The sequence below is a fragment of the Prionailurus bengalensis genome, chromosome D1 (assembly GCF_016509475.1).
Source record: "Prionailurus bengalensis isolate Pbe53 chromosome D1, Fcat_Pben_1.1_paternal_pri, whole genome shotgun sequence".
NCBI lineage: Eukaryota > Metazoa > Chordata > Mammalia > Carnivora > Felidae > Prionailurus > Prionailurus bengalensis.
In genome coordinates, this window is record NC_057346.1 from 82,638,980 (window position 1) to 82,661,185 (window position 22,206).

The following is a 22,206-nucleotide window of genomic DNA, read 5'->3' on the forward strand; positions in this document are numbered from 1 at the left end:
GCAGGCTCCAGGCTCTGAGCTGTCAGCACAGAGCCTGACGTGGGGCTCGAACTCACGAACCGTGAGATTATGACCTGAGCCGAAGTAGGACACTCAACTGACTGAGCCACCCACGCGCCCCAAGATTGCTCTTTTTTTTTTTTACTTTTTTTTTTTTTTACTTTTTTTTTTTTTTACTTTTTTTTTTTTTTACTTTTTTTTTTTCAACGTTTTATTTTATTTTTGGGAGAGAGAGAGACAGAGCATGAACGGGGGAGGGGCAGAGAGAGAGGGAGACACAGAATCGGAAACAGGCTCCAGGCTCTGAGCCATCAGCCCAGAGCCTGACGCGGGGCTCGAACTCACGGACCGCGAGATCGTGACCTGGCTGAAGTCCGACGCTTAACCAACTGTGCCACCCAGGCGCCCCGCAAGATTGCTCTTTTATAACAACATGGAAAGATGACAGAATTTTTCTTGCCAAGATTTCACTTTCTTTTGCTGCTTTAAAATGAGAATTGTGTATTATACGGATTGATTGATTGATTGATTGATTGATTGATTGATTTTTGCCCAAATATGGAGACTGTATAAGGGTATACAGAGGCTCTGCCTGCTGGGCGAAGGTGCCCCATTACAGAAATAAAAACAGGGAGATTGTGGGGATTCCCCCATAATGCTATAATGATTGAATTTCATTTTTTTGTGTGAATTACTTCTAATTTACAAAAAGAACAAAAATCAGAATTCACAGCAATCAGCTTAAGAAACAAAATCTTACATGGGGCACCTGGGTGGCTCAGTTGGTTAAGCATCTGACTTTGGCTCAGGTCATTCTGCTTCGTGAGTTCAAGCCCCACATCAGGTTGTCTGCTGTCAGCACAGGGCCCATCTCAGATCCTCTGTACCCCTCTCTATCTGCCCCTCCCCTGCTTGCACATTCTCTCTCTCAAAATAAATAAATAAACAAACAAACATTAAAATAAATATTAAAGACAAACAGAAACAAAATGTTACAAATGTATTCAAAGCTCCCTTTGTATCTCTCTCCAATGTTTTTCCACCTGAGAAGTCAGCTACTTTCCTAAACTTTGTAGTTAATTCCCATGAATATTTTCAGCATTTTCATACTTTTCTTATGTGTGTATCCCTAAATAACATATAGCATTGTTTTGCAAATATAAATAATATCATTCTGTACTCCTGTACAACTTGCTTTTTTTCATGCAGCCTGTGATCTATGTGGCTATTATGAGTTCATTTTTATTACTAATACAGTGTTCCGTTTAAAGAATGTACTCAGTATATATCTATTCTATTGTTAATATTAAGCTTATTTCTATTTTTTCTAACAACGCTACCATGAATATTCTTGTATCCTTTGTTCATACCTGCAAGAGTTTCTCCAATATGCATTTCCTTTATATGTGTGTGCATGTGTGTGTGTGTGTAGGGGTGGATTATATGCACTCACCATTATCGGATGTTGTCAAATTGCTTTCAAATGTGATCGTACCTACTTGTGCTTCTGGCAGCAGAGAATAAAAATTCCCATTACTCTATATCCCACCAACACCTGATGTTGTAAGACTTAAATATTTGCAGATCTGATGCATATGAAATGCAATCTCAGTGTACTTTAAATTTGAATTCCCCTGATTACAGCTGCATCTTTTCATGCATTTATTGAATGTTCCAGTGTGTTCTTCGGTACATTGCCTATTCATTTCCTTTGCCTGTTTGTTTTCTATTGGGTCCTTCATATCTGCTTTTATTGTTTAGGGCCAGATAGTAAATACTTTGGGCTTTGTCAGCCATATGGTCTCTGTCACAGTTATTCAACTCTGTCATTGTAGCATAAAAGTCACCATAAATAATACATAAACAAATAGACATAGCTGTGTTCCAATAAAACTTTTTGGGCAAAAATAGATGTTGGACTAGTTCTGGCCCATTGGCCACAGTTTACCAGTCTTGTTTTATAGGTGCTAATCCCTTATTGAGATCAGATTATTTTTGAAAACCATTTGTAGGATTATGTAAAATTCACAGGGACATACCTCAAAGGTGACCATCTTTTCTTGCAAGTTGAGATCAAGCACTTTATAATTTCTTGTCTCTGGAGTGAGCTCGTGCTGATGATTTTATTGCAGAATGAGCTAAAAAGAACAAATTGCAAGGCAAAAAAATGACCCTCTTTCTGGAATGAATGCCAGAAAGAGTCCTGGGGCACTTAGGGTTTATCTAATTCTCCATCCAAAAGGCACCCCAAATATATTTGACCTAAGACAATCACATGACTGATGAAAAATAGCTACCGACTTTATAAAAGCAAGGGTGCCAAACCACCACTCAAAGTTAGAAGCTGAATATGTATATTAAATATATATGTGTTTATATATACACACAAACATATAAATGGGTATCTTTATGTGTGTATACATATATGAACATTTCAAACTGTGAGCAATTCAGGGGATAAAGAAAACATATCACACCCATCAGGTATCTGGTATGTATCCAGTTTGAATCCTCAAGATAAATGCTATTGTTTCTATGCTCTGATTCTTCCACATTTGCATCTGGGGCCTTAGGATGGAGGAGCTCCCACACTGGCTCAGAGGCTTACAATCTTTCTACCTTGGTCTCAAATAGGTGCTTTCACCCACTTGTCCTTTTCTTCTGTGTTTCAAGGTCCCTAGAGTGGTCCTCTTGTGCACAGGACCTAGTTTTTAGGGATAATTTAAAATAGCAATCATTTTGAAGCACAAAAACAACAATGTAAAATTGTTGACAAATTAAAAACATCCTTTTAAGTTGCATTTGTGACCAAATGTGGGCTTCTGACCTCCTTTCCTCTACTGCCACATGTGCAGAACTGATAGATCTTGGAATGTGAGGACCGGCATAAGGCTTCCCGTGTGACTGACTGACGGCCATTCTGGAAGTCACCCCTTTTCAGGACATCGCCAAAGAGTTCTTAGTTTCTTGGCCTGGTTGCATATCCTGGGGTCAGAGGTCCTTTCTGGTAGTTCTGAAGACCCATATTGATCCCAAATTTCAAAACATTTCAATAAATATCAGAAATGTTTTCTTATCCATGCCCAATCCTTTCTAAATCTAATTTGCTTATCCTGAATTTCCCTTTCAAATCTAACCCAAGAGGTGAATGACCCTCAAGGGAACAATTTCTGAATGACAGAACCACACGTGGATCCCAAGGCCTAAGCGCATAAACTACAAAGAGGAACACAACTAGGCAAAGGTAAATACCCATGACAGAAGCCAGAAAATGCAACAGATAGAAAAGTAAAAGTAAAAAAAAAACAAAAAACAAAAAAAACAGAATAGAAATCCAGAAAGATTATCTCCTAGTCACACTGAGAATTTGTTCAGACCAAAGAATTAACACAAAGTTCAGTCACAGAATTGGGTTCCTTTTTACTCTCTCAGAATTCCAGATAAAACTTTGAACGTTTTAAGAAGACTCTAGCATGAGACAATATTTCAAAGAACTTCATGCAACATGTCTGTGTCCCATAAAACGTGCTTACAGAAGACCAGAACTTGGGGGTAGCTCTGCTATGGACCCTGACATAGCCTGGGAAGCTTTTCTTTGTCTGCATGAATGTATTTGAAAAGAAACCTAGAGAAAGGGGCACCTGGTGGCTCAGTTGGTTAACTGCCTGACTTTGGCTCTGGTCATGATCTCGTGGTTCATGAGTTTAAGCCCCACATCAGGCTCTGTATTCACAGTGCAGAGCCTGCTTGGGATTCTCTCTCTTTCTCTTTCTCTGCCCCTCCCCAATTCATGCTTTCTCTTTCTCTCAAAATAAATAAATAAACTTAAAAAAGATCTAGAGAAGACGGCCATAAGAGAATTCAGACTCAAAGACAAGCTATGGGTAGACAGAGAGAGAAGGTATCATATTCTGTAGTTTCTTTTTTTCCTGACCTGGACACCTAATATTGTGTATCAAGAAAGACACTATTAAAAACCTCCTAGGTAATTTCAAAACCTTTCTTTTTGTCTAGTGATGGTTACCATGACTGTCTTCAAAATAAGGAGTGGCAGTCACGGTGAAAACTTTAACAATCCTAGGGGTTTTGAAAATGATTTTAAAAACTTTTTTGAAATAAAAAAAAAAAAATCAGAGGCAATGCTTTTAAAAACACAGGCAAACTACCAACCATCTGTAATTGTCAAGATTACCTGAGAAAGGAGCAAAGAAAACCACAGAAACTAGATCAACAGTGTTGAAAGTTAGGGTGCTGTCAAAAATGCTCTTCTTGGAGTCTGGTTGGCAAAATCTGGTACTATTTACTAAACTCTCTCTCTCTTTCTTTTTTTTTGGTCTCATGTTAGTGTTGAAGTATACAAATTCATTTTGTAGAACACAATGAGGAAAGTTTAAAATTTTTGCAATATGAAGGAACAAATGGAGGACCTGGAGGTGATAAAGAAACATAGTAACTTTGCCAGTTTGCTCCTTTTATACCAAAATAGCACAAACTTGTCAAGCTTTTCAACATTTTCTGGATTTTTTTTTCGAGGAATTTTTACCATGTACCTACCCCTCAGAATCTACCCTGCTAGGGAACAAAAAGGTGAGATTAATGCACGACAGTCTACATGTAAATCACCTGGGGAAGATTTTAAAAATAGAAATTCCACCTCCACTGATTCTTCTATCATAGGTCTGGGATGAGGCCCTGGATTCTCAAGATTTAAAAAGTTCCTGATTGATGTAGACTCCACCCAAATTTATGACTCTCTGCTAGGAGACTGTGCAAGTTTGGATCCTTTGAGAAGCAAACACGGATAACAGGATTGCTCACACAAGAGATTTATTAGGGGAAATGTTTCCGAGGGAAAATGGGGGAGGGGACGGAGGGAGATATTTAAAGCCATGAAACTGAGATGCAGGTTTGACTCCAGGTCAGGAGAGAAGGAAGGACAAGAGACTGGGTGAGTCTTGGACAAAAGTAGCGTTCTTCCAAGGTTTGGCAAGACCAATGGGGAGACCCGCAAGAGAAAATCACCATTAGAAGAGTCCCATGTCTCCTGAGCACACTTGCCTTAGTGCCTTTGCTGTTGTACTCAGTCACTGACTAGGTCCAGCCTGGGAAAAATGTGGTGAAGGATATTCCAGTAGGACTGTCAGTCAGTTAGCCTCCCTACAGTCAGAGGTATGTTTCCTGGCAACCTCACAAAAGAAGATATGACAGGGGGTCCCACCCTTCAAGCAGCTTCCAATCCAATTTAATTTATGGAATTTAGAAAATTTAGGATTAGAAAGGACCCGAAGGCAATCACCTGCCTGAAGCTGAAGAATGTGTAACACATGCCTGTCACTCTTGGATACAATCAAGGGTTAGTATATTTACATCCTCACTGGTAGCTGAGTCCATCTTTGAGCAGTTCAGGCTGTTAGAAAGTCCCATCGACTGTGGAGACAAACTCTTTCTCCTTGATACTTTAAAATACTCAGAAATAGAAAGAAATTTGGAGAGCATATGTTAAATCCCCTCATTTAACAGTGAGAAATCAGACCCACAGAGGACAGCTAAATTAGCCACATGTAGTAAGTGGCACATCTAGAACTAATATCTAGGTCAATTCCTCTTTCCACTCTAGAATTGGTTTAATTAGTGTTTTTAATTTTTATAGAAAAGAGAAAAATTTTCATAAATTTAGTATCAGACAAAGCAAGATAATCTCAATGCCTCAGATGGTCGTTGGTTTATTTAAGGAACGTGCCATGTCCTCTATGAAAGGACTTTTCTCTTGATCAAACATCCTGTTTGGGCTCGGGTGAAGATAACCAAGAGGCAGAAAGCCAAAGATAATTTCCAGTCAACTACAGTTGTTCATACTTAGTAGAAGCCCTAAAGTAATACTAAATGAATCCTCCGTCCACACAATCCCTGGCAACGTATATACTGAATGGTAGGGTAGATATTTGTATAATTTGGTAATTTGCATAGGTTTGTTTTGTTTTCTTTTAGGGTGTGTTGGAAAGAGTTTCCACATTTACAAAGCTTTACATTTTATGAAATACATTTAAATATTAATTTTGAATTTAAAAGAAAAGATTAGGTACATTTCCCCCCCCCCCCAAAACAATAAAAGAGGTTATTATCTCACTGCACAAAGTCTGCAGAGAGGTCAGGCCTCAGGGCAGGTTGATTTAGCCACTCAGCGATGTCATCAAGTACCTGAGGTTCTTTCCATTTCTTCTCTATGCTCTTTTCAGTATTGGCTTCATCCTCAGGCAATCACATGGCTACAACAGCAGTTAGGTTCCGGAGAGGGAGTTATCGCACGACACACAGGGTCACAAGGAAAAACATCGGGGTGGTCTGGAGGCAGAAGACCTCAGCAAGGGGAGTGCTTAGGCTGGGCTAGATGACAGAACTCAGGAACAGCCAGACAGAAGGCATGCAGAGGGCACCATATGGAGAAAGGGCGTGGAGTCTCCATGCCCTCTCTAGGGGTGCTGGTCTTCTCATATTTCCACCTGTTCCCCAACCCGAGAGCCAGATCAGATACATTTTTATGTCTTTGGCTTGATCTTTAGCAAGAACTGCTAGAAATTTCTAAAATAGAAACAACAGCACTTTGGTGCCATCTTGTGGCAAAATATAAAAAGGTAGGAGAAAAAGATCATCTACAGTAATTAACCCTTGAGGTTCTATGCATTTACAGAAAGAGGGAGGTGGGAAAGGTGTGTGTGTGTGTGCTGTTGACCCCTTCCCTCCTTAATAAGTTTTAAAATGAAAATAGTTATAATAAAATTCCTATTTTGCCAATATTTGCAAATTTTAAAAAATTTAAAAATTTTGTTTCCAACCATTCTTCTCATAAAATTATTTCTATGTTCATGATTCTATTTTGCTCTGGGGATACCACACTTTCTAGGTCTTAAATCTCAGTGGCTCCTTCTGCTTCTACTTATGGAAGCACCCACTCTATGGGAGATGGAGTGAGGATCGGTTTGTCATCTGGGAAGCAGCAGCATTTATGTCTTGGCTCGGCCCATATCCATCTAGGGTGTGAGCAGACTCTGCCACTGCAGGATGGAAAGATGAGAACTGAGTCATGGTCCAGACTAGGTGGGTCAGTCTGGCTAACTTGAGGAAGCATACTTGTTTCTCAAGATTAAGATGTGTGTACCTGCCCAGTCTCTAATAGGAAGCTCCATGAAACAAGGGCTTCATTTTGTTCTCTGTATCCCTGTCCCCTAGAACATGATTGGCACGTGGCAGACATTCAATAACATTTGTAGTATGGAAAATTAATAAAGGGGACATTTTGGTCCCCAATTGCCAACTCATTTGTTTTACTTCCTGCCATATTCAGAACCATAGTGGGGAAGAGAGATACTATTTATTGGGCTCTGTCAAAAATCCACCTCCCCAGATAGCCACAGGGGTGGCTTGCTGTTCACACCATTCAGGTTTCTCTTCAAATGTCATCTCCTCAGAGACCTTTCCTGTCCTCACTTGCTAAAATAGCATTCTTCCATTTTTTTTTTTCTCTCAACATTGTCTGCTATATGCTAGACACTGTTCTCACCTCTGGATATACAGTAGTGAACAAAACAAAGTCCTGCCTGCCCTCAAGTTATTTATGATGTCAGGGAGAGAGGGAGCTGACAAAATAGACAAATACGTATCAGTGGAGGGTAAAGGAGATTCCAAGCAGAGGGAGCAGCGAGTGGAAAGGCTGCTCATGTTTGGAGACACACGAAGAGTGAAGATAGAGGAGTAAACAACATTTGTTGTCCTCCACAAATGGGACCCAGCATGTTAAATGGACTGAGGTAATAAAAGATTGATGAAGATACTATCCCTTTAGTATCTTGGTCCTTCCTGGACTATTTAACATCAAGATCAGCTGGCAAACCGTTGCTTTTATACAGTTCCAGTGTAAGTTCTTGATCCACTTGTGGAATTGCAGAAAGTAAGCTAATTCAACAAGGTAGAACAAATCACCGTGCTACGTGATAGCGGTACAAATGTAAAGACACAGTTGTGATCCTTCTTGCTGTCACGGGACTTAAATTCTAATGGGAGAAACAAAATTAAGTACATAATATAAACAAGGTATGGCTGTATTAACAGAGGATGAGGAACCTATCTTTAGATGGAGTGAACAGAAGCCTCAACAGAGGTGGTGGCTTCAGTGTACACCTGAGTGAGGAGCAGTAGCAAGTGGGAGAGTCAGAGGGAGAACCTTCCAGCAAGGGGTATTTGGTGTGGGGTACAGCAAGTAGAGCAGTGGGATGAGATGAGGCTTGAGAGGAAGTAGGGAATGGATTATGCAGAACCTTTTCAATAATGGCAAAATTTTTAGAGTCTGTCCCAAGCACAGTAAAGAGTTTTCAGGAGAGAGCAACACAATGGGTTCTGGCTGAATTTATGCTTCGTATCAGGCACATAGACACTAAGGAAGCCAGCACAAATCTTCACAGGGTGAAATACCGCAGGCCAAGGGCAAATTCTCTTCACATTCCACTTGGAGCAAGGGCTGGTGCACAAAGTCTCTCCTCAGTGCTAAATCTTCTCCTGCCACTGCCAACTCCTACAAAGTCCTTCAATTGAGAAAGATGCAGCCAGGTAACAACTGGCAAGCTTAAACTAAGGAAAAAGTGAAGTTCGGAGGGGACAGTTAAGGCCAGGTGGCCATTTGGATATACGAGCTCAATAACATCTGCACATTAATCTAAGGAAGTGTTTCAAATACAGAAAACAAAGAACTCAGCATTCCCCTCACCCTCAAAGGTGAGGAATATCATTCTCTTTTAGTCAAAACCACTTTGACACCTTTTTATCACACATGGGAGAAGTCACATTTAATTTTGCTTCTGTACCTATTTTTGGTGGTGAAGCCACCAAAACAAAGGATTCTCATGCGTATTCGCTTTCTAGGGCTGCTGTAATAAAGTACTACAAACTATGTGGCTTAAATAAGAGAAATTTGTTCTCACAGTTCTGTAGACTAAAATCCAAGATCAACACGTCCACAGGTTTGTTTCCTTCTAAGGACTGTGAGGGAGAATCTGTTGATGCCTTTCTCCTTGCTTCTGGTGGTTTGCTGGCTTTTTTTGGTGTTCTTTGGTCTGTAGAAGCATCACCCCATTCATTTTCCCATGGTGTTCTCCCTGTGTGTCTGTATTCAAATTTCTCTCTCTTTTTAATGAGAACACTCACCATTTTGGATTAGGTTCCATCCTAATGACTTCACTTTAACTGAATTAACTCTGTAAAGACTCCATCTCCAAAAAAGGTCACATTCTGAGGTACCAGGGGTTAGGCTCCAAGGTATCTTTTTTGGGAGGCACACAATTCAGTCTATAACACCTTAAAATCCAAAGTCAAACTTGGATAGCATCTAAACTCTGGGCTCAAATCTAGGTCAAGTAAGAGATACCAGAAATAAACATCTGCCCCTATTTCATGCTTTCAGATTCCATTTTTTGCCAAATAAAAAACAAAATTAAAGTTTGGGTTTTTGTTATCCTCTGATTAGAATTACTTTCCATAACTGCCAAATAAGGGCCAAATAAGGGGAGCTTAGCAGCAGCCAATAGCTAAATTTTCTTTTTATCATGTTGGTTTCAATTCTGGAGACTCTTAACAAATTAGAATTCATCCACACTTCCTTCCCTAGAGAAAACATTAAACACACACACACACACACACACACACACACACACACACACATTTTTAAAGGACTAAATCTTGACTGTCCAAAATATACTTCTGTAATTGATAAGACTCAGGGGAGCTCTCACACATACCTTGTTGACATCAAGCACTGCCCTCTTTAAAAAAAATTAAAATTGAAGGAATACAATTTACAAATGGGTTCTGTATGAATTTACCTTTTGCTTACTATATAAAGTAAGTCTTAAAAATTCCAGCATGTAGAGGTTATCTGCCACCAAATATATAAAATGTACAAAAAACTGGGTCACCACTTCTTTAATTAAAATCAGAATGATTAACGATAGTGAATGTAACAAAACCAGAATGTAAAGATTCAGAGAATGGGTATTCCGGCTTACAAACATTTTGAAGAAACGGAGTGCTAACAATAAATGCTTTTTGTTGTACTCCTTGTGGCTTGGTACATTTTCATGCATTTAAAAAATTCATGATGAATCATGCCTTATATTTGTCTGACACCCATTCCAGCAATCCACTGTCTCTAGAGCTAGCTCATATCCTTCCTACAAATTGCTTTTCTGATTGAACAAATCACTTACTTGAACTTTGTATGATTTTCATTCTCAACGTGGCCTCAACCCTCTGACCCCAAAACACGACAAATTTTAGAATCTCATTAGCTTCTTTGATCCAGTGGACAGAAATCTGAAAATTCCTTGAGTCTCATTCCTTATAAAGTTTTCAAGCATAATTTATCTGTTTCCTAGGCATCAAAAATAAGAAGTTGCAATTTTAATTATGTGGCCACATGTCTTCCTTCAGCTAATAACGTCCCTGAAGCTTTTACGTGCAAATAATAGCAAACAAAAGTAGCACTTACTATGCCAGGCACCTTTCTAAATAAGAGTTTTACGGATAATGACCTAACAATTACTAAGATCTTATTACACATGACAGATGAGAATACCAAGGCATAGAGGAGTAACTTATGTAAGATTACATAGTAATGGTGGATCTAGGATTTGCACTTAGGATAGTTGGCCTGCAGATGCTGTGCTGTCAATCACACGTCAAATTGCCTCTCCCAAAATAACACAAGAGAATTTTTTCTATAGTTATATTTTATGAAAGACAAAGCAAAATATAGGAATTCAAAGTTTCACTCCAGTAACCACCACAGATTGTGTTTTTACCTTATTTAAGTTATTTTATACAGAGTTTTCAGAAACACATTTATTGTGTAGTTATACCAATTTTTTTTCAAATCCAAATAACAAGAATATAATACAAGTTTATTTCAAATATATCTTAGAATCAGAATTAAGTTGGTAATAAATGAAGTCATCTACTGAAAAAGTGTTAAATCCATTGTGGGTATTTTTCTTTGCTTCACAGTCAGGAATTAAAGTAGAAGCATACTGTTTGATAATATTTTTAAAAACTATGTCCAGATACAAATTAGTTTGCAAGTTCTTGAAAATTAATGAACAAGCAATTTGGGTTTTTTCCACTATTTAACCATTACAGAACTGCAATAGCTGTTGAAGAAACACAATTAGTGAAATTTTGGACAATAAAAAGTGTAAAACCAGATTGTTAGGAGAGACAACAAAATGTAAGTTAGAAAAGTCATAAACATACATTTATTCAGGAAATACAATACCAGAGTCCTTGATATTTCAGTGATCATTCCACATTATAAAATATTCACAACATGTATTCTTTTAAGTCTACACCAAGTCATGCTGACATTCTTTTCAGATAAGCCATAGCCATTTCTTCTACTAAATGCTATAATATCCATTTTAATTGTAAACAAAGTACTTGAGCCAAACTACTTAAGTACTTGAACAAAATAACTAAAAAATTTAGTAGAGGAAGACAATGATTTTAAAAACACATCTGAATTCTCAACCTCCAAAGAACTAGGCCATTATAATCTAGTATACTAATGGATAAAGTGGCCATATTAAAACAGCACATAATAACCAATGACAGTATTTCTCATCTGCAGTTTTTAAACATGCTTTCTCAACCAATACACATTCATTTCTGTAAGTTTTAAATGCAAAGGGGGCAGAAAGATGACAGACATTAAAATCTTACATTTAAACTACTGGCAGATTAAAAAAAAAAAAAAGATAAAAGGTAAACTATAATCACTTCCCAAATAATGAATGCCAAGTACCTTTTATTCCTAAAGAAATTACTAAAAAAGATAACCGATTATTATATTTGCGACTACTTAACAGTCAGTAGCTGTAAATTCTTTCTATTCTGATACTTCCAAATATATTACGCACTTAACTGTGTTTTTCCCATTAGAATTTAAGTTCACGACAGCAGTGTGATTAGAGCATTTTATAAAGGGGAAAACAAGTGGTTCTCTACCCAGATGTCCTTTAGAACCAACTGGAAAGCTTTAAAAAAATAAGTATCTGGCCCCACCCTCAGAGATTCTCATCTAACTTGATACAGAATGGGACTCATATACTAATAGTTTTTAAAGCTCTGCAGGGGTTCTAACGTGTGGCTAAGGCTGAGAATCACTGACTCAACCCATTTTGAAATACCAAGAAAATAAATGGAAATTGAGTAGTTTATAATTTACAAATCAAACACCTATTATATACTTACTATGTGCCTAGTTATGTTCATGAGTCATACATTTATTTATAAGATGACAACTCCCTTCATCTCCTCACTATATACGAGACCAGTACTGTACATCTCTGCCACCAAATGACCGAATTTTTCTATGGTCGAGATTTAAAATTCTGGGATACACTCTGAAAACTGCATTAACGAAAACAAACTACTGCTACTCATGCTCAACAGTAGCAAGCAAACTACTGTATTTGGCTCCTTTAAGCTATCCTTATTTTAAGAATTATAAATAAGTGCCAACCCACACAAAGAACAGATTGTGGATTACTGTAGAAGAGAAAAAAAATAGCTTACTCAACTTACTAAGTTTCAACACCAAAAAAGACTGAACTTGGCTGAAAGTTCTGAAACAGCGGAGATACTGAACCAGGAAGCTATAATTTATAATGAAATGTTGACACGCCTTTGCAAGCTACTACAGCTGTAGCTATACTAAAAATAAGATTTCGTCAGGATTTACTTACCCTGTAATGCAAGAATACGAGCATAATAATATTACTGTTTTTATATGCACCAATATCTCTCTTTAATAGGTAAAGCTCTACAACAAATACCTCTAATAACTTTACAATTAAATTAAAATAAATTCATAATTCTACTCTACTTTGGTCTCAACATTTTAAAAACATCAATTAATTTTGAAAATACACAATTTAACAACATGATCCTACCAATACAAGCACGTTTTGTAATGGACTAAAGACACATTCGACCATGCAATCCAGTGTTCAATACCTAAATGATAAATAACAATGTTGATTGACTTTTATTCTGAAAATCATTGAAAACTGGAATAATCTTGTAAGACTCACAGTGCTCACAAACATGCAGGAAAAGGTATACATTTCTATTCTTCCTGAAGGAATGTTACAAAATGCCCACTTTTTACACAGGGTCAGTAATTAGGCTAAATTCCTTATATATTTCAACCCATTATCTTCTTTTTAGCATCTGTCACATAAAATTCTTAAAAATTGTACAAATCTTCCTGTAAATTGTGACTGAAAATGAACCTCAACTCTTAATTTCCACCTTTAAAAAGACCTCAGTCATAGTCCTACACTAGTAGCTGCCTTTCAGTAAGAGTGACATCCAGTGGACGAATGAAAGTATCTCTCAGAATTCCCATCATTTCAAAGATCACATCTCTAAATTCAACCATTTCAATATGAATGAGTTCCTATTCATTTTGACTAAGAGCCTGCAGATTCTTATGAATATATCGCCTCATAATTTCTCTATATTTTAAGTATATCCTTCTATCTTCTTCCTATCTAAAATCAACTCTTTAAGGTGAGCTAGTAAAGAGTGTGTAACTCTTGAGGCTAGTGAGGTTAAAGGTATTACTTTTTCGTCTTTGCTTCTGCTACTTCCCAACACAATCTAACTGGCTCATCCCTAGGAATGGAAAAACCAAAATATAAGAAATATATTTAAATAAGAATGAATAGCATTAAAAAAATTTGCAAAAAATGAAACCTGAACCTGTTTTTGCATTTGTAATTTATGATATATTGTTGAACATAAAAAGATGTGATCAGTAATGCCAACAATCAAATCACATCCTCTTGCCTCACTGCTCAAATATTATGAAAGAATATATATTTTAGCAATGATTGTTTCAGTGTTTAAAAACTTTTATAAATCAGTATAAATGAATATTCATTATACATTATGTTTAAATAAAAGTAAAAAATTTCCACTGTTGAGTTATGATTTACCATTGATTATATATATTATGCATGTGTTCAAAGTACAAAATGCAGCAGTGGTGTTAACACTGATAGTGTAATGAACTGCTGTAGCTAAGACTGTTACGTTTAATTTCTTGGAAAACGGTAAAGAAATTTTACAGGTTAAAAAAAATAGAGTAAGCAAAAAAAGAATTGGAGAATTGTTATTTTTAAATAAGCAGCCAAATGAAGAAAACTTTTTTTTCTAAAAAAAGATTGAGAATGTAAAAGTACATTTTAATATTAAAAAACCAGTTTTAAAAATCTATAACAACTTTATGACAAAATCTGCATTTGAAAAAGGCCTGTAAAAACAGCAGGACAGAATTGCCCTCATCACCTTTCACTTTTTCTTGTCAGAAAAAAGTGTATGCATCTCTGGAACCATAAACGATGTTAAAATAGGTGTTTATAAAATGGCAAGGAGGATCTCATGGGAAGTTTCTGTTTGTTTTTTACAATCGTTGGCACTGCGGCCATCAGTAGGTCACAAGTAAAACTTTTCTAGCTAAAAGCAAAATGGAATATAAAGTTCTGAATTGCATTAGGTCTGTTGCCTGCGTTTTGCTGACCTCATTTTTTCAAAGCGCGACTCCATCTCTTCGAGGACCTTGGGTGTGTACCGTACTACTAACTTAACCTTTCCTTGAGCTGCTTTCAGCAGTTCCACAGCTTTTTCGTGATGTTCTCCTTCAACACTCTGGGGAAAAACAGGCATACACACAATTAGTATCCAGGTTTTGTAAGCAGCTCAAAATGCAAAAATGTTTAAAAAACATGAAAGTAAAAAGAATTTTAATGTTGTATCATCACAACACTATAAGCCTACAAAATAACCTGGTTCTATCATTTTAATCGGTGTGAAATCCTCTGCCAAATCAAATCCAGCAACTGGGTTTTAAGTTCCAAATAATTGTTCCCGATACCAATATATATGCCCTATTACCTCACTAGGTCCCAAGTAAATTAAGCAGCTGGCATTCTGTACGAAAATGAGGGCAGACTTCTCTAATTTAATGTACTGCAGTAACTACTAAAGAGCTTAATTACTTCATAAAAATCACACTAAGCGTTGCTCATTTACATTGGAAAAGAAGCAAAACACACTTAAAGTGCTTTAAAAAGTATCACTGTACTAAATAGTACTGCCCAGGATTCCCTCAAGGGATTTCTAAACTACAAAGCGGCTTTGGTTTTCCCCTCAACATCTTTGGTTTCTGTAACTCAAATATACCCCCATGTGGTTACAATGCATTACTACAAGTAGAAATAAAATTCATCCATACCACTCCATTAACAGAAAGAAGTTGATCTCCTCGCTTGAGACCCCCATGTCTATCAGCAATTCCACCTGGAATTATTCGAGAGATATAGATTGGAGAGTTTTGTTCTTTGCCTCCCATAATATTGAATCCAAGGCCTTCTTCTGTTTTTGGTAGTTCAACAACTCGAGGATGGGAATGTCCTTCGCTGGCAGCAAATGCAGCGACAGTAGCCTCGAAAAGAATTTCACATAGTTACAAATATGATCTTTGTTTGCTTCAGTTCTTTTGTCTCTTTTTTAAAACTACTTTTGAGGTCCACGCTTTTGATGTTTGAATGCTAACAAGTTCACTGGCAGTTTGAAAGAGAAGGTAAGCTGAGTGGATGGGGTGATGATGACCAGAAAGCATACCCTGGGCCTACGCAGGAGGTGTTAAGACTGTCCAGGCCACTCAGTCCACCCAGCACCCAGAACTTCTCTGCAGCAACTGGCGTGCGGGCTTGCTTGGCAGATGAACACTGGTGCATGTTACAGAGAAAACCCCTTCCCTGGCATGCCAGCAGCCCTGGGCTTTGGGCTGGATAAACTGGCTCCTTTAGGAGTCTGTGCAAGGCACAACCTATCTACATAATAACCTGTAAGGAGGTAGGTGTCCTTATATGCAATCATTTGGGCTGCTGTTACTATCTGTACTATATACTAAATAACTAATTAAAGAAATAATTCAATATTGAGAAAAAGAAGGATACATATAACGAACGTGAACTTTTTTTGTTGCTTTAGTCAACTACCCAGTTACTCCTAAAACCCCACAGAAGATGAAAACAGAGTCACATCACATCTTCTTTAAAACTTTCAAATTTAGACTAACCTACACTAATTCTAACACAAAGTTGAGATTTTTGGTTTCTTTCTGCTTTTAAAAGCAGGTAATTAAGTAATCTGGTACGATTTTTCGTAAATAGATCAAGGTGCATGAGCAAAAATGGGAAGGGGCAGAGGAAGGAAATCAAGATTTGTTGAATACCATTAGGTTCCAAGCTCTGAAAGAAGCCCCATTTTACAAATAGAACTAAGACTCAGAAATTCAGGAAGTCGTGAGGTCATGTAACTCTAGAATTTCAAGCCAAGTTTCCATGTCTTTTTTATACTCTTCTAAACTATACTCACATGTTTAAGTGTTTACATTCAACAGAGAATCCAGTATTTTCTTTTATGGATCGGTAATTATTAAGGCAAAATTACCTACTAATGACTAATTCTAGTATAAATCACTTACTGCTGATACTAGTTTATTCAAACAAGATATGATGGACACCGAGGTCAATTCTGGAAATATCGGAGGAAACCACTGGTGCAGAAAAGCACGTAAAACTTGCCATATGCAGCTCTGAAGAGCTAACCTATTAGTGACATTACCCCTATATTTGCAGAGTTCAGGCAAAGGAGAAAAGCAAAGAGCAACCTAGGGGAGTACCCAGTTCTACCATTTACTATTTGTGTGATTTGAGAAAAATAACCTAATATAATGCTTCCTCACCAATAAAGTCAGGATAATATATACCTCAGAATTTTTTTGAAAATTTACATGATATATGCATATCATATATAACAAATATGTATTACATGTATATTTTTTTAATATTTATTCATTTTCAGAGACAGAGACATGCGGGAGGGGCAGAGAGCAAGGAAGAGAGAGAATTCCAAGCAGGCTCCTGTCAGAGAGGAGCCTAAGGTGGACACGAACTCATGAACTATGATATCATGACCTGAGTCAAAACCAAGAGTTGGACGCTTGATTGACTGAGCCACCCAGGCGCACCAACAGGTATATTATTATTTGTGTGCAAGTGTGGTTTTTTTAAAACTTTTTTAACATTTATTTATTATTGAGAGACAGAGCATGAACAGGGGAGGGGCAGAGAGGGAGGGAGACAGAATCCGAAGCAGGCTCCAGGTTCTGAGCTGTCAGCACAGAGCCCGACGCGGGGCTTGAACTCACAAACTGCGAGATCATGACCTGAGCCGAAGTCAGACATTTAACCAACAGAGCCACCCAGGCGCCCCTGCAAGTGTATTTTTAATGCATTATCTAAACTGCATGATAAAATATCTCCTGTAAAGCCAATAAAAAATGTCTTAATACTTGAGAAGTTTAGTGTGGCTCAAAAAATACTACATGTTAGTTTTCAAAATTAGCCTATCAAATATCTAGTAACTACACATTTTAAACCTTTCACTTATGTTTTTTTATTTTTGAGAGAGCGAGTGAGAGTACGGGCACACACGAGTGGGGAAGGCACAGAGAGAGGGAGACAGAATCGGACACTTAACTGAGCCACCCAGGTGCCCCTAAATGTCTCATTTATAATGAAGTCTCTTTTAGTAAATGGAAAAAAAAACAACAACAACTACCTTTGCAGTTGCATTAGCTCTCACTTCAGGACTGCTACTGATGTCCACAGTCTCATAGACATGTTCATATACCTGTGAAACCCAAAGTTATCATCATGATTTAAAATCTCAGAATATACCACGTTTGAGTTCTAAGTCAAGTTAAGGAGTGTGTTAAAGTTTTAGGCAAAGTTATGCATCCCGGTAAAATATTATTATTATTAATATATTTTTTTAATGTTTATTTTTGAGAGAGGGAGTGAGGTGAGTGAGAGACAGACAGACAGACACTGAGTGCGAGCAGGGGAAGGGCAGAGAGAGAGGAAGACACAGAATCAGAAGCAGGCTGCAGCCTCTGAGCTGTCAGTACAGAGCCGATGCGGGGCTCAAACTCATAAGCCATGAGATCATGACCTGAGCTGAAGTCAGATGTATAACCAACTGAGCCACTCAGGCATCCAGTAAAATGTTTTTCCACTCAAAATCCCCACAAATGAAGAGGTACAAAATTCCAGTTATAAAATAAGTCATAGACATGAAAAGTATAGCATAGGGTATATAGTCTTAGTATTGTAACAACATGTTTGATGACAGATGGTGACTACACTTATTGTGGTGAGCACTGAATAATAAATAGAACTGGTGGATAATATGCTGTATACCTGAAACTAATATAACATTGTATGTTATACTTAACATATATGCTTTTTTTTTAATATACTTAACAATATACTTTTTTCAAGAGAGAGAGAGATAGGGTCTAATTTTTTTTTTCTCCTTTTTTTAAATAAGATCAAAGGATTTTTAAATTTATTTATTTATTTTGAGAGAAAGAAAGTGTAAGCAGGGGAGGGGCAGAGAGAGAGTGAAAGAGAATCCCAAGCAGGCTCCATGCTGTCAGCACAGAGCCCAACGTGGGGCTCGAATTCACAAACCATGAGATCATGACCTGAGCTGAAATCACGAGTCGGATGCATAACCAACTGAGCCACCCAGGTGCCCCAGTTCTAGTATTTTTCTAAAGTTTGTTTTCTTAAAAACTTCTAAACCCAAATTTCAGACTACTATCTTACCTAATTAACTCACGTTTTTAGTAAATTTAATCCCATTCACTCACCTCTCTTACAGCATTGCAGAATTCACTTTGAAGGACTCTTTGTAAAGCCTGAAGTTTCTGTGGTGGGACCTCTCCACTCCTTTGCAGTTTTTCCAACAATTCAATCGCTCTACAAATATCTAGAATTAAACACACACACATATTTTCTCTGAATATTCTCTAAATGCCTTGTAACAGGATTCAATCCTCAAGGATTAACTAGAAATATGTAGAATATGGAGGGGAAAAATGTGTAAGAGTGTGAGCTTGTGTGTGTGTTGGGGATGGGGTTACATGAATACACATATGAGAGAGGGAATGTAAAATCTGAGAATGCTTTTATGTAGATTAGGATCAAATATTAATGCACACATGCAAGATCTGGAAAATAGTATCTTTGAGAGACAGGAAAACTGAATATAAAATTCTAAATGTCACAGGAAAAGATGGGTTCAAATGTGATAGACACATGAACATTGTACTGCTTCAAAAAGCAGACAGTTCTATCTGAAAGTAGTTAGTCAAAAAAGGTACCTATCATGATTAGTAATCAAAGCTTTGAGTAGTACAAAACACTGTGTGCTAGTGAAATCCTTTTTCATTTTCCAAAGAAAATCACAATTTATAAGTAGATATGAACTTTCAATAACAGATGCACTTAGTGGCAGGGACACAGTAACAATGGTATAAAGGAATAAATTAACTGTGGCCTCTTTTCAACTCAGGATCATTAACACACTGTTTTAATTAAGACAAGTTCAACCAAATACATACATTTACAAAACAGAAAAATAAAAAGTTTTGCCAATCTGGTCTCAATATTATCTGTGTGATCTTGGGCATGTTACCTAATGTGCATGTCTCAGTTTCTCCACTGTAAAATGGAAGTAACAGTACCTTCCTTATAAGAATTACTTCACAACTAAACCAAAAAAAGCATGGAAAAGGGTCTGGTATGTAGCAAGCATAAATATTATGTTCCCTTGGCACCAATTAATCCTAAGAAATCTTAAGAGGTGGTACATGTTTGTACAAATATATTAGGCATATTGGGAAATGTATTTTATGAATTAAGATATTTTGTAAGATTCCAAGTTATGTTAAAACACTGTAATTTTCTGTATTTTGACTTTTTTTTCTTAACTGTTTTTGTACCCCAGAGGGCTACAGTACCTATTATTTTATTATTCTTTGCCTCCTTTTAAAATGGAAGAAGTTCGGAACTTTATATTATACCACAAGTCTGGAACTTTTTCTTTATAGAATTAATATGGCCTTCTTTGTGTATAATACTACAAAACTAGCAATAAATATAGTGAAGAAAGAAGTAGATTTTTCAACTTCAGATCATAAAAGCTTAAACTGATATTAATCAAATGCAATGGAATCAGACTTTCCCCCTTCTGATTATTGCACCACTAGAATGAATGACTGATGAATGGGAGCTTTTGGTTCATTGATTATTTTGACTTACAAAATTACAATATGTAAGCTATATAAATATTTCCAATTAACAAAAAATTGAAACGAAATGAAAAAAACTCTTTACTGAACCTAAACTGTACCTAACATGTGCTCAAAGCTATTCCACTGAATCATATTTGGATGATTTAGAAAACATTCACGATCTTGATCATATGCACTAATTTTAAATTGTAGGGTTATTGGAAGTGTTTGTTAATAGAATTTGCTAAAGAGAATCCTAAATAAGAAACAGATGATGTAATCTTTCTTATCCAGCTAAATGGCAACCTCTAGTAATTCATCCTACTAAGTTGCTGAGCATTCTACTGTGGAACTGTAAAGAACTCTGAAAAAGCAAAAAAAGCCATGACTACCAAACCTAAATGCCAGAGGCGAAGTTTCACATTTTGTGCTGCACTTAAAAACACAAAAGACCACCAACATGTTAGAATCCTACGACTGGCTTTCAAAAAAAAACAAAAAACAAAACACCTACTCCTGTTAACAACGAACAGATTTGTTCCCATCTACAAAGCACAGTGCCATTGTGCTCAGGAGGGAGATGTCACAGTCTTAAGCCTAACTTAGTAATTCTTCCCAGAGTAGCTACTCCTCTGTCAAAAATGATGCTTTAATTAATGGTCTGGTGGGCTGGAGGGAAGCAATGTCATTTATAAAGTGGCTTACAAATAGTGAACACCATCAGGAAAAAATAATGTTAAGTGAGCATTTATTTGTGTGAAGGTATGAGGAAAGAGGTTTCTCTAAATACAATAATTCCAAAAATATATTTCCTTTTTGGAGCGGAAGTTACTTAATATTCAGGCTGTAACCGCAAGAGTTAATACTCGGAAGATATCTACAATCTCCACCCTATATTTTGTTTACCACCAGCACTCAAATGTTGTTTATTTTTGACTTACCAATGACATCTAATACTGATGTGTCAAAAGCATGCTTGCAATTGCCTTGAAATAAAGGTTTTGGGAAGGGAAGGGTGGAATGCTGAAACTCTGTAACAGGACCCTGACAGGAGCACAGTCATATATTTTCACTGGCTCTTCGGTATCTAATTACTCAGCAGAACAGATTTTACTTTCCTTGACAGTCTGCTCTAAAAAGCAAGCAACCAGCCACAGTTAGCAGTTGTAAGGTTTGTAAAGATGGAATAAGGCTATACGTTCAAGTATTTTACAACCTACCGCTCACTATTCCAAATAGTTATATAACATTCTTCCGAGGACCAAATCAGTAGGATGGTATTTAAAGCACCTCTCGGTACCTGGGAGGGGCACCAAAGCCAGGAAACAGCCCAAAACAAACACAAGTGAGGTTGTGGTTAAAGTAATGACGGAGTTTGTGCATAAATAAGGACGACTCTGTGGTGAATGCGCTGTGTGTCCGGGATGTCTGCAATGTGTGGGGGTGAGAGCGGGGACACCGGATTTGTGCGCGCATAAGTAAGGGCAGTGCATGTAGTCTCTCCGAACTGGGCGTGTGATGTTTGCTTCTGGGGTTGACACGTCTCAGGCCGCCAGGTCTGCCGTGCGCACCTAGGGAGCGCGTCTGCGGCGTGTGTCTACGAAGGCGGACAGCTGGTATTTAACTGTGCTGTGCCCCGGCACAATCCATGTGAAGAGAGCAGGGGTCTCAGTATCAGTCAGGGGACCGCAAGCGCCCTCCCAGGGGCCAGGAGCAGCGACTTTGGCGCGAGGGGCACCTGGATCCGGATCTCGGAGCCTGGGTCGCCCCTCCTCCCCTCCTGCCACGCGGCACTCCTCCACCCCCTCCGCCCACCTCGGTCCCGGCTTCGGCCGCACTCACCCCTCTCCAGCCGCACAGGTTCCCCCAGCGCCGCCATCTTCTCCCTTTGCCTGCAGACCCACAGGAAATGACGACATAGGGCTGCGGTGGAGGGGCGGGGCTTAGCA

The 22,206-nt window shown here is 37.8% G+C and overlaps 1 protein-coding gene across 1 annotated transcript; it reads right to left on the minus strand.

Moving 5' to 3' along the window:
* Positions 1-11,270: 11,270 nt before the first annotated feature.
* On the minus strand, positions 11,271-22,190 carry LIN7C (lin-7 homolog C, crumbs cell polarity complex component). Its single transcript, XM_043580847.1, has 5 exons — positions 22,100-22,190; positions 18,833-18,951; positions 17,737-17,808; positions 15,341-15,550; positions 11,271-14,754 (listed from the first exon to the last, which is right to left on the minus strand). The coding sequence occupies exons 1-5, from the start codon at positions 22,134-22,136 to the stop codon at positions 14,599-14,601; spliced, it is 594 nt and encodes a 197-aa protein (XP_043436782.1). The 5' UTR covers positions 22,137-22,190; the 3' UTR covers positions 11,271-14,598.
* Between the last annotated feature and the right edge of the window lie 16 nt (positions 22,191-22,206).